The sequence below is a fragment of the Clytia hemisphaerica genome, unplaced genomic scaffold, assembly GCF_902728285.1.
Source record: "Clytia hemisphaerica strain Z4C2 unplaced genomic scaffold, Clytia hemisphaerica genome assembly, whole genome shotgun sequence".
Classification (NCBI taxonomy): domain Eukaryota; kingdom Metazoa; phylum Cnidaria; class Hydrozoa; order Leptothecata; family Clytiidae; genus Clytia; species Clytia hemisphaerica.
In genome coordinates this window covers 147,291-159,975 of record NW_027103824.1, presented here as the reverse complement: position 1 = coordinate 159,975, position 12,685 = coordinate 147,291, and the positions used below count along the sequence as shown (strand labels likewise).

The 12,685-nt window shown below is 35.6% G+C and overlaps 2 protein-coding genes across 2 annotated transcripts; one reads left to right on the top strand and one right to left on the bottom strand.

Moving 5' to 3' along the window:
- Nucleotides 1-27: 27 nt before the first annotated feature.
- LOC136806675 (E3 ubiquitin-protein ligase ariadne-1-like) lies at nt 28-3,383 on the bottom strand. Its single transcript, XM_067063259.1, has 4 exons — nt 3,093-3,383; nt 2,581-2,947; nt 334-2,367; nt 28-47 (listed from the first exon to the last, which is right to left on the bottom strand). Exon 3 carries the CDS (start codon nt 2,034-2,036, stop codon nt 486-488), a length of 1,551 nt encoding a protein of 516 aa, XP_066919360.1. The 5' UTR covers nt 2,037-2,367; nt 2,581-2,947; nt 3,093-3,383; the 3' UTR covers nt 28-47; nt 334-485.
- Nucleotides 3,384-9,321: 5,938 nt separating this feature from the next.
- LOC136806673 (acidic fibroblast growth factor intracellular-binding protein-like) lies at nt 9,322-11,143 on the top strand. The gene has a single exon (XM_067063257.1). The coding sequence runs from the start codon at nt 9,359-9,361 to the stop codon at nt 10,472-10,474; it is 1,116 nt and encodes a 371-aa protein (XP_066919358.1). The 5' UTR covers nt 9,322-9,358; the 3' UTR covers nt 10,475-11,143.
- Nucleotides 11,144-12,685: the final 1,542 nt, after the last annotated feature.

Genomic DNA, 12,685 nt, shown 5'->3' with positions numbered 1-12,685 from the left:
AGAAAACAGTTTTACACCATCAAACTTAGATTTCAATAAATTACTATCTTTAATACCTTAAGGGTATTAATTTTTGCGGTAACTTATTTTCGCGAGACAATTTTTTCGCGAAATAATTTAATTTTCGCGGGACTTGTTTTCGCGAAGACGGGAATTCTAAATTTTCGCGAGGATTAAATTTCGCGAATCAGTCCCTTTTTGACCGAATTTCTTTCATTTTCCTAGGGGTTCAGGCAAAAATCATGATTTTAATTTTTTCGCGAGGATTATATTTTGCGAATTTCGGAAAAACTCGCGAAATTCGCGAAATATAATCCCCGCGAAAATTAATACCCTTAAGGTATTTAACGAAATTATTCGATTAACAGTTTTATAAAAATCTGAAATACCCTAATACCCTAAAAATACAAAAGTTTGTTATACTGTATGATTATGATCGTCTTTTTAAATTGATTTCAATTTTTAAGGAAGTTTTTTTTCAATTCTCAATTCATCAAGATGTTTTTCCAGAGTCGAGCATGATCACCTGCTGGTAGTGGACATTCTTGGATTATAAAATCACCTTTGACAACTTGGTCAATCAGTTCTTTCATTTTTCTTGTTGCATATTTGATATCTTGAGCATCGTATTCATTCTTTTTTCTGGAAAGTAAATCAAGTCCTTTGCTGACCCACCATTTCAAACGATCGGCTAGATTGAGATACCGACGTCGCTGGTAAACCGAGTCGCTCAAACCGCTGACAACATATGCTGATTCTACAATCTTGCTCAAAGCCTTGATAGCCTCGTACAGCTCTGTATGCAACTTAGTTTTGACTTCGTTTGTGTATCCATGTTGTTTTAGCTTCTCCATTGCGTCATTCTTGATCACGGTACCCACCAGTAAAGCATTACGTAATCGATCATTATGCTTTGTTTGGAAGAATCGCCAAGTACCAAACTCTTTGGTTTGTGGTTTGTCCCAATTAAATGGTCTGTAGCATTGAGTGCAATACATATGGTTACACCCTCCATTTTTCTCGATGACGACGTGGCAGTTTGGACAGCTTCTCAAATGTAATTTCAAATATTGCGAATCTCTCAATAAATCTTCATACGAAGGTTGCTCCTCGCCAGATTTGTATTCTTGGTATGCTTGATGCATTTCGCACGTCAAAGGCCAGTGTCCTTCTCGGCAATACACACAAAACTTGCTTCCGCAAACTTCACAAAACATTTCTGGCTGCTTTGCATCAAATCTATCCGTAATTTCACTGGTTCTTGGCGGATTTACTTTATCAGAGGTTACGCCAACGCAGTGTTTTTTTGGGCATGATGTTATCGAGTTCAGGGAACCACTTTTAAACGATAGCCAGGATTTGTCGTTCTTCAGGAAGCTTACGACGGTTACAGGATCGATTCTTGTATTGCATTTATATTGCATGCAAGGGATGTTGACTCTCTGAGCTGACACCATCATCGAAATGAAATCTTGCCAACAGTCATCACAAAAGGTATGCCCACAACCCATAAGTGTAGTAAATGAATCTTTCGTTTGGAAGCAGTTCTGACAAAGATTGTCGTCTACGAAACAGGTATCTAACATTGTAGGATTCCTGATTTGTTCAGTGAAGACACAATGAAGGGTGAACGGCTTCAGTACAGTATAAGGAGAAACAATGCTGTGTGAGCTGTTGGTAAAGTTGCTCTGCAAGTCAAAGACTGGTTGAATTAACTCATCAAAGTTTATGCAGCCATCATTGTAGGGAATATTGAGATCCTTATTTCCGTGACTTTGCTGCTTATCGATCAAAACTGATGCCACGCCTTTAGATTCTGATTGGACAGTTACTATTACAACTTTTGCTTTCCTATAAGATGTATTTTCAATGATAAGGAATTTCCTTGGGATTGAAGCACTTTCGTGATACTTCTTACCATGTTTTTGTCGGAGTATTTCAGGTGCGATACTTGAGGATTTGACTTGAAGTTGAATTGGTAATTCAACTTTTCGTGTATTGCCAACCAGTCCTGAAGAAGTGTATGGTAGTTGCATAGCTGGTTTGATTTCTCCATGAACAGATTTTCCGATTGATTCTTCGACGAAGACCGCTTTTTTGGTTTCATGGGACGTGTTGAAATAATCAGAAAATGAAAGTGAAGTTTGGTGTCCAATCACGTCTCCATCTTCATTTTGTTCCCAATAGAATTCGCCGTCATCCTCGTCATAGTCGTCATAGTCGTCATCCTCGTCATAGTCGTACGACAGATAATCCGTCGCCAAATCGTCATCGTAATAAATCTTTGGTTTTCTGACGTTGACTTTTTGTGACCTGTGTTTTGTGTGGTATGCATCATGAAGTTTGGTTAGCGTTCGGTGCACTGATCTATAATTTTAACAATATAGAATTAGACTTTGTTTTTATGTGATCTGTTATCAACAGATCTGTTCCCGGATATCTGACACCTGGTCATTGATCCACATTATTTGACTTGGTTGACTCAATCCCCCCCGGACTCAATGTATCTATTGGGAATCTTATATTTGGCCACTGGACTGAGATAAGCGCATGACAAGTTGTCACAATAAAGATACTCACTTGAAATTGACTTTATTTTCAGAGCAAACGGTAACATTCTGTTCATCAGACTTCGTATAAACGATTTCAGCTTGCTCCGATTCATCTTCATTTCTGCGTTTCTTTGACCTCTTGTTTTTACGGTTTTCCTTTTTCAGTTGTCGACGGCTTTTCTGTTTTTCTTTTTCTTCTCCGTAGGTTTTCTGAAGCTCCTCGATTTGCTCTAATTTCTCGTACAGAGACCATCGGTTTTATTTGTTCAAAGAGAACTCGATTTGAGGCTGTGATAAAATTCGGTATAATTCTTTTTCATGTTTATCTGCATACTTTAAGAAATTGTGCTTTGATGCTTGGATTTCAAATGCTCGAATATGAGTCTTACTTCGACCTGTAAAATAGACGAAAGGCAAATGTAATATTTACAGAGGTTGAAACGCTTCAATTCAAATTAGGTTTTGACTGGTGATTTAGCTATCAATTCTTTCCCAGTAGATATAAGTCACATTCAAAGAAGATATAAAATATCGACCTACCTTTACGGATGGTATTTCCAGAGTTGATTGCTTCTGATTTACTTTTCTTCAACACCATGATTCAACGTTGTTTGGTATGCCAAAATATTGCATATAAATAAAAAGTAAGTTTTCCTCGGTTGGATTGTGTAGAGTATTTCTCTACTTCGTTGATCCCTCCCTTGATTCTTGTGTTGTATGCCTGTTGTTCAGCGAGAAACATTCTTAAATATATACCGTCTAAATAGTGGTGCAACTATTTGCTGACATTAAATGTACCAACATTCTTTCATCATTCACAAATAAATGGTGGTGTACATAAAAAAGTGGTCGTTCTGTGGTGGCGCAATCTATTTTGTTTACATTTCCTTATTTTTTTACCGATGTCAGCATTACATAATGGTATGACGTCATCTTTAAGCTATTTCTAACTTTCTTTTCTAACGCGTATCAGCAAGCGACCTACTGATTGAATGTTTTTCTAGAAAGGACAAACGCGTTCCACAATATTCGAAAAGTGAGATTATTTTGTCTTCGCAGGATAGTTTCCTTCGTTCTTTCACAAAATGATAAGCATAACTGATAACTGACCATCTCCTCCCCCTCCACCACTGCACTGTACAGCTCTGACGACAAAAAGGTATCAAATACAATTCATAATTGAAATGTTTTCCTTCCAATTGACCAGATACATTAGTTCGTTTTGTTTTGTTTAGCCAAAAATTGTAGTGCTCTGCTCGCAACGCAGCTCTACTCTGGAATTAGTCCAGACGTCCGCGCTCGATACCTGACGGTGTCAATCGAACAACTTCGAACAAAAATCGCAATCGAACCAATCGAACGTAATCGAACGCGATCGAATAATTGCGATTCAATTGTCGAACGTAATCGAATCTCAATCGAACGGCCGATTCCTGGGTAATATTCGATTGCGTTCGAGTAAGGTTAGATTGTTGACTATGTTCGATTGGTTCGATTGATTGTCAATTACATTGGATTAATCTTCGATATCGTTCGATTACGATTATGTACGTTGAGTTTGATTGCGATTAAATTAAATTGGATCACTCTGTTAGAGCTTCTTAGCGTGGGCGGCCGAGCGCTTATGTACCAAAGTGAATCAAATTTAATACAATTGAATCAATCGAACGTAATCGAATACAATCGAACAGCAAATCCTGGGTAATATTCGATTGCGATTCGATTGCGTTCGACAATCGAATTGCAATTATTCGATTGCGTTCAATTGCGTTCGATTGATTCGGCGTTCGATTCGTTCGATTGACACCGTCTGGTCGATAGGATCGATCTCCTATCCGGATCGTTAAGTAATCCATTGATCACATATCGATCCGTCATCGAGCCGTTCCGATGATTGATCCTATCGAGCGTGGACGTCTGGAATTAGTGTACAGTACGCCAAATATATTCAGCGTGAGGCAGTAATTACTTTTGACGTATTGGCATATGGAGCTTCATGGTTGGCGGAATTTGACCAAAATTTAGACTGAATTTGGCCAAAATTTAGATAGACGGAATTACGGAAATTGGGTTCTCCGTCGGAGACGGAAAATTAAACAATTTTAGTGCAGAAAAAACAGAATTTTTTGCAAAAAAATTGCAGAATTTGGGAATTGGCAAAAGATATTCAAGGACCCTGACGACGCACTGGACTTGACGAACACCGGACACGCGAAAGTCTGGTGTAAAATGAAAATTTTTTTACCACCGGACAATTCCTACACCAGACTTAAGGAAGTCGAATGTCCGGTGTCGGAGAAGGATATTTTTTCCCACCGGACATGACCAGTCCGGTGTGTCCGGTGTTTCTTAATTTTTTATTTCATATATGTCCGGCGTCCAAAATTCCCTGTATGCAATGTTCACCGGACTTATTGCGTCTGGTGTAGCGAAAGGATACTTTTTGCCACCAGACAAATACACCGGACAGTCCGGTGCGTCGGCAGGGTCCTGATATTCAAAATTCACAGAATTTTTGAAAAAAATCTTGAATTTCAAAGGAACTTTCGGTGGCGGAATTTTGGTTCATTTTAGACGGTTTGATGGAAATTGAAGAAAAATCTGGCGGAATTGTGGAATCAAGTACCCCCTGAAACCCTTCTTCAAAGTACCGTTGAAGAATCGTCTAATATCAACACCCCTCCTTTAAATTTGACACCGGATCTGTAAAATAATCAAAACAAACCTTGAATGAAATTCTTGGTATCATTCTTATCAAACAAGTTCATCCATCAAACTAGAAGTTCAGTAAACATTGCAATTCTTTCAATTAAAAAAGCAGCCAAATTATATAAGCAATTTTACACAACATACCGTGAGATTGGGTAACTTGCATCAGTGGAGGCTAACATGCATAGCCCTCAAATGAAAGACCTGGCTGGTCATTAAAATACAACTACTCAGCACCGCTCGCAGCTCTACTCTACCATTTTTGTTTTGATTTAATTTTGTATTTTAATGACCAGCCAGGTCTTTCATTTGAGGGCTAAGCATGTTAGCCTCCACTGATGCAAGTTACCCAATCTCACGGTACGAAACATGAAACGCATGCAAACTTTAATAATCTTTCTCGTGCCCATCATTAAAATTTTACAACTTTATTATGCTTCAAGTCACATGATAAAAATAATTTGCGCGCTTAGTCGGCCTGGTTTCCCCTTCCTTATTTATCGCAAACACGCGCTCTAGGTGCTAAGAGGCTGCACACCGTAATGGCCAGTGGCGGTCACATTAAATTCAAAAGGAAACCAGGTTATTTTTATTATTTTCGGTCCACAGTAAAAAGGTCTACTAAAAAATCCCTCCCTTGCAAAATGTTGTTATGATTTGGATATCTTCGTTGAAAGCATGCTAATTAGTTTTTTAGTGATGACTACATCGTTAAAGTTTTCTTTTCAAACACAAGTAATAACACTTCACATTTCTCATATATCAACAATCTTTGATGTGATAGGGAGAGTACAGTTTAGTGATTGATTGGTAACTTTGGTAAGTATTTGTTCATGTTTGATTTTTTATTTCGAAGACCAGCCTACAGCTATGTCGAAATAACAAGACGTATGTCGATATTGGACGATTCTACGGTAGTATCTAGAAAAGTTTGCATAATATACTTATCAGAGAAAAATTGAAAAATTGTAAGTATTGGAGTTAATGACTGAAACAAATGAAATAGAAAGTGTTACTTGTTAAATATTCCTAAAATATGGCTCATCGTCATGATTCATTTAACTTTATACATTTCTTTTCGCAAAGTTTAGGCATGAGAAGATCAAATATCTCAGGGCTTTTGGGGGCTTCGCCCCCTCAACCCCCACCAGGACTCAGCCCTGGACCCATTTGGGGGGGGGGCTTACAAGGCCCTCCCAAAACTTCCCTACAATTTTGCCAGCCTTTGGGCGGGCAGCGGGCACATTAAGCGAACCTTCTTTTGGCGTGCACCTCAGTTTAATCAAATAACAATTTGGCGTTGACTTTGCAAATCCCACACTGGGATTTCTTATTTTATATAATATGGTGAAATATAATAATAGCATGGTTAGGGTTGAGAGTTTGAATTTTCCAGATTCTAATGACAATTGAAAACACAGCCAATCAAATTCTGTTACTTCACCTGAGTAAGTTAAGCATAATGTCCTTTTTAAAATGGGGAATTCTTTTTGGCAAAAATGCCAAAAGGGGGGGGGCAAAATTAGATGCGAATGGGAAAATCTCTAGGTGGGGGAATAGATTTTCAGGCTTCAAAGCAGTAAAATATAGCATATATTTTATGCATTTTTTAGGAAAACAGTGTAAAAACATGCCTTTTTCAAAGAAATGACTCAATTTTTTATCCAAAAATGTCAATAGAACTTCTTTTTGCAAAAATACAGGAACAAAAAAGCCGTGGTTGGATTTAGTTGGAAAATATGCAAAACATATGCAAGTTTACACAAAGATTAAAAAGACAACAAAGCCATTTAAGTTTAAATCAGCCATTCCATAAAGTGATAGAAAAACAACAAGTTTTAGTTTTATTTTAAGCAAGCTTTTCGGTAAAAACCATCTTCAGTGCTACTGTAGATGTTTAAAAAAGATGAAAATGAAAATGAAAATAAAACTTGTTGTTTTTCTTATTACAACAAAGCATCTTATAAAGAAATATAGACATTTTTGAAACAATAAATGATGGAATTTTTTAATCCAAAATGAAATATTTACAGAACAACAAAAGCCTTTCAGAAATTTGTTCTTTTAAAGACATAACATATTCTGTTTTCATGCCATTAAAAAATTCTATGAAGACGGAGTACCGTGAGATCGGGTAACTTGCATTAGAGGATGCAAACATGCATAGCCCTCAAATGAATGACCTGTCTGGTCATTAAAATACAATATAAATAATGAAAAGATGATAGAGTAGAGATGCGAGCAGAGCTGCGTAGTTCATTTGTTTGAAATTTTGCTGCTTTGATTGGTCAGTCATCTGATGGCCATGCAAGTTTCCCTCCACTGATGCAAGTTACTCCACTTCACGGTACACACATCAAACTTTCAAAACACAAAAACTAAAAGCAGTAATTATGACGTCACACATTCTTTCCCATGCAAGAAAATATTAAAACCCCATTTTCATTTACAAGGTCAAGCCCAACACGTTAGTAAAAGCCGCTGTTTATCAGGGGGTACAGATCAATTTTGATTTGATCATTTGGCCGTTCTATTCCCAGGAGAATGATTTACCATCAGCAGAATATGGATTATTTTTATACCTTCATTGGTGATTTTTCAGCTTGAGTTTATGTCTAATGTTATGGTTTTTTGAAGTGCTTATTCTAAGAGATGAGCGGATATGATAATTTTTAGTTTTCAATAGAAGCAAATTTAATCTTTCTTCTACAAGATTACACAAATACAATAATGACCGGTTAGTGAGGGCTGTACTGAGAAATATTGCCCGAGGTCAAGTAACGACGACAGTGAAAATTCCAAGCACTTTTTTGTGGCCGTTATATGGCCAAAATACTCAATTTTGAGTTGAGTTTCAAAACTCAATATTTAGAGAATTTGTATTTTGTGTACAAAACTGTCAAAAAGATGAAGATAGTGAGCAAAATCAAAATGTATTCTTTCTATGATGATTGAAAATAAATTCAATTCAATACATTTCTTTCTATTTTCGCAAATGCAATGCTTAATCCTTGAAAATAAACCCTTCATAAGTGGCCTTGAGGGGTTTCATAAAAAATTTTGGTTACTTTCGAAAGCCAAAACTCAATTTCTAAGTCAAAAAACGGCCAGTGAACAGAGTGCTTGGAATTTTGCCTGGACGAGCTTGCGAGGTTGTTGCATTGACCAAGGGCAATATTTTCAGTACAGCCCGGAAAAAAAACAAGAGAAAAGAGATCAAAAATTGTTATAATTTCTGACGGCAGAAATAAAAAATGAGAGAAATCATATCAGCACATTGTTCATTTTCCTTTGAAAAAGTGACGTCACAATGAATTTTCCTAACGATGGGCAACTCTGGGCAGTGTAGGCTCGTCGTCATGCAAAAAGAACCAATTGCATTGCGCAAAAAGCCCTGTAGCCCTCTTCGAAATAGTGAACCGGTGAACAATTTAACATAATGCCAATATGCATTTAAGTTTTATATTGATACTTTCTTTTTGCATAGGTTTTGCATATTTTCAATGCAATCTCACCACAGCTATTCGACCACCACAATTTTTGTCTATTTTCAGGCAAAAACACATGAAATTGGGGACTTTGAACTACTTTCAAAATGTTAACTGGCACCAAATAATACGTATAATTTGGCAGTAAAAAGAAAAACATGATATGGATGGATGAGTTCAACTGCGAAAATTTATCCAAAGATTTATCAAAAAACTTAATTCAAAAAGAGGGTTTGATGAAGAAGAGAACTTTCAAAAAATTAATGAGTGGGGGGGGGGAGTTGGAGTAAGAGTGTCCCAGGTGGAAAATTTTCGAAAAATTAATTAGTGAGGAGACACTTATTAGGTAGCCGACAGTAAAAATGTCTAATGTCAGGTTTTCTTGTTGTTTCTCATCATCAAATCATTCATCTTTCTTAAAAGAAAGGGATATTTAAACAGGTTTTACCTTTGATAGGTTTCAACACTAGGTTCATTGTCAATTTTACATTTTAAATTTGCGTTATTAAACGAGGTCTATTTTAAATGAATCCTGCTTTTTTGACTTTTTACCCATGTTAAATTTCAGCGACGGTGAAAAATTTGCAAAAAAAAAATTATATAAAAGAGATGGATGATTTTTCAATATGTTTCTCGGATCCGATGACCATTGATATGGATTTATTTTCAATGTGGACCAATGGACACACCAGACAAGAAGCATCCAAAAGATTTGCCAGTCTTGTACCAACATCTGTCACAGATATTCCATTCAACCTCTTGCAGCTTGAAGTTGCTGAACAATACACCTTATTTAACTATTTGGAACGTTTTTTACAATCCCCTCCTTTGCTGAATTCTCCAATTACGTCATCAATTTCTCCAGAACAGAAAGAAAGCCTCCTGGAGCATTATTATGCTTTCAATAAAGATGTTATGAGGGAGATCCTTGGAAAGAAAATGAGTGCTAAGCTACGTAAAGATATGGAAGATGTCTCCGAGAAGACTGGAGTTGCTTTGCATAGCTGCCGGCGACAGTTTGATAATGTCAAAAACATTCTTAAAACGCTAGAAGATGTAGAGGACAGCCTTCTCAATGTTTTGAAGAATCAATTCCATTTTTCTGAAGCTCTTGTAGAGAAGTATTACCCTCTGGTTTTTGTGTTTTTGGAACGATTTGAAATTACCAAAAAGAAGTTAAATTATTTGAATTTTGATGATCTGATGATTTGTGCTGATCATATTTTGGGGCGTTGGACGAGTGGCGGAGAGGGAACGCCACAGTATAAAAATGCTGACCCAGACGAAATTGACCGTAACTTTGTTCAGGATCTTCGAGATTTACGAAATACAATTACTGAACGTGAATTCCAAGATATCCATAAGGGGTACATGGCAACACGCTTAGAGAAGAAAGTGACAACACTGCATTTCAAGAAAAGTGTTGATTCCAATTTTCGTTCCATATCAAGAAATCTTTTCCAGCTCGGTGGTTCTTTGACACACTCCAAAGATCTCCGTGATTTCTTTATTGATTGTGTTGAGAAGCTGATCGAGCTTATGAAACAGTTGGATTGGTCTCGTAAAGAAATGGAACTCTTCTTGACAATGTTGTTGGAATCTTGGTCTGATTTTAACACTAACACTACCGAATATAATTATAGACAGTTTGTTAAACAATACGATGCAATCTTTTCTAGGTATATGGAAGTTATGCATAAATGTTTGATGCAAATGTATAAATAAATCATCATCAAAATTTTGACATTCCGTTGTTAGTCTGTTAGAATTTTTTCAAATTTATTGAAAAATTATATACTTGAGTTTCCATTCCACTCTTTGTCCTGCCCCTTCCGCTGGTTGATACGACTCTGTATTAAACAAAGTTTTCTTATTGAGGATTTGCTTATTTTGTCACCTACTCCATTTTATCGAAGATGTCATCATTGATAACCAAATTTAACCTTGGTTATATTGAATATGTTTCATTGTACTATCTAGGTCTTTTTTTGTATCAATATTTAATTTTTTTCTCTTAGTGTTTTAACAACGAAATATTAGTAGGAAAGAACTTGAAATATTTTAATTGCTAGCAATGTGATATCTAGAGAACCTTGTTTTTCTCAATTCGAGGGATTTACGTTCGCTGTTTATTATGATGGAAAGAAATGTGGACTTTCGTTTTCTTTTGTCTATTGAGGATATTGCAAATTGAAATTTCATTTTGTTCTTGTAACAAAGAATTTTTAAACTGTAGACAAAATTGTGAAAAACCAAGGTTTACTGATCCCCTTGAAGTTTGAATGCATCATTTCGTTACTGTCACTGGCAAGAAAAGAGGAATTAGTGAAATAAGAAGCTTGTACATAAAGAGAGGTCGAAATTGAGAACATTTCCCATATTATTTTCGTATTTTCTCCCTAACTTTTAAGAATTATTTATTTTTTAGTTTACTTACTTTTATCACTTATCTTATCTTAATATTTTCAAAACATTTTTTTTTCGTTTAAGTGAAAAAGATAATAAAAAATAGTAAATTGGAAAAACTTTTTTTGCTTTTTAACTTTTTCCTCAGCTTTCAGATAAGGTAAAGGTTTTGTAAAATCGAAATTAATGGAAATGTTTTTACATCAGAAAAGTACATCCTGTCAAAAGTTTCGTTGATTGGAAAACCATATGTAAAGCTTTAAAAGCTAATTAGTGGTTGGTATACTTAAGACAATTTTAGTTGATCGAAATGAATGATCGACTGAAATGATTAAATTTTGGGGTGAGGTGAATTGTTTGAATAAAATTCCAACTAAAGTCCAAATTCAGAGCGCTGTAATTTTTGGATTTCTCTTACTCACTAACATGAAAGTTTGTACGATTTTAAGTAAACACGTTAGACCTACAAAGCTTGCTTTTTGTTTCAACAATTTATTTTCTACCTGATGTATATAGATTGTATTGTCTCTTTACTTTAGATATCTTACAGATTTCTCTTTAGCCAAGTCTGTTTTACAATGAATCAGTGTATCTAAAGTATTTACCTTTTTTACACTCTGAAAGTCAACCAATCTGATTATTGTTCAAAGTGTAAAGGAAGATAGGGAGACACAAGAGATACATAATCCTAACAAAGAAATGTCTGCGAAACATTAATGTTTATTCATGACATGGACATACAAGTAATGTTTGTTGTCACAGGTTGTAAGATTGATTGAGTGTTTTGGAATATCTGTCATATGTCGAAGAGCATGCTTTACTTTGTTTACATTTGAGTTTCCAGTTAAGTTTTACTTGTAATGCAGTTAAAGAGATTTGGTTTTTCGAATTGTCCGGGGATTGATTACTTAAAGTTCTTTTTGCTTAAAAGAAATTGGAAATAACGATAACGTATATTTAGGTGTGTTATCTTCCTGGACGATGTTGTGAAAAAAGAGAATTAGCAGGAATCTAGTTATGGTAATTACATTGTAAATAACTTCCTTTTTAATTAGGCCCTTGTCACACATGCTATGTTGGTATGTTTGATCTATTTCAGATTATGTTGATTTGTGATTAGTTTACTTTACAAAGTTTCTCTCTTGTTGAGAGTGAAAAATATTTCTTGGTTTATCGTGACATTTCATTGTAGCCTCTCTCTCAAACAATATTCTCGCTCAATACTTACATGTATTTTTATTCCTCGAACTATTTATCTGTTAGTTTTGAATCTCTTATCCAAATCTTTGACAGCCTGTCAAGACCTCTCTCTTATCGAATTTTATAAGATTTGAGCATTTGTAATCAAGTAAACATATATAATTTCGTTTCATTTTCCTTCTCATTATGAACCTCCATCAAGATGTAGGAGAATGAGGATTTCAATTTTTTGATTTCAAAAGCATTTTTGTTCAGTCACTGGTTGGAAAGATATTTGTGTTTGTTTTTGAGCGGGTGAAATATAAACAGGCAGAGGATTTCCATTTTAAA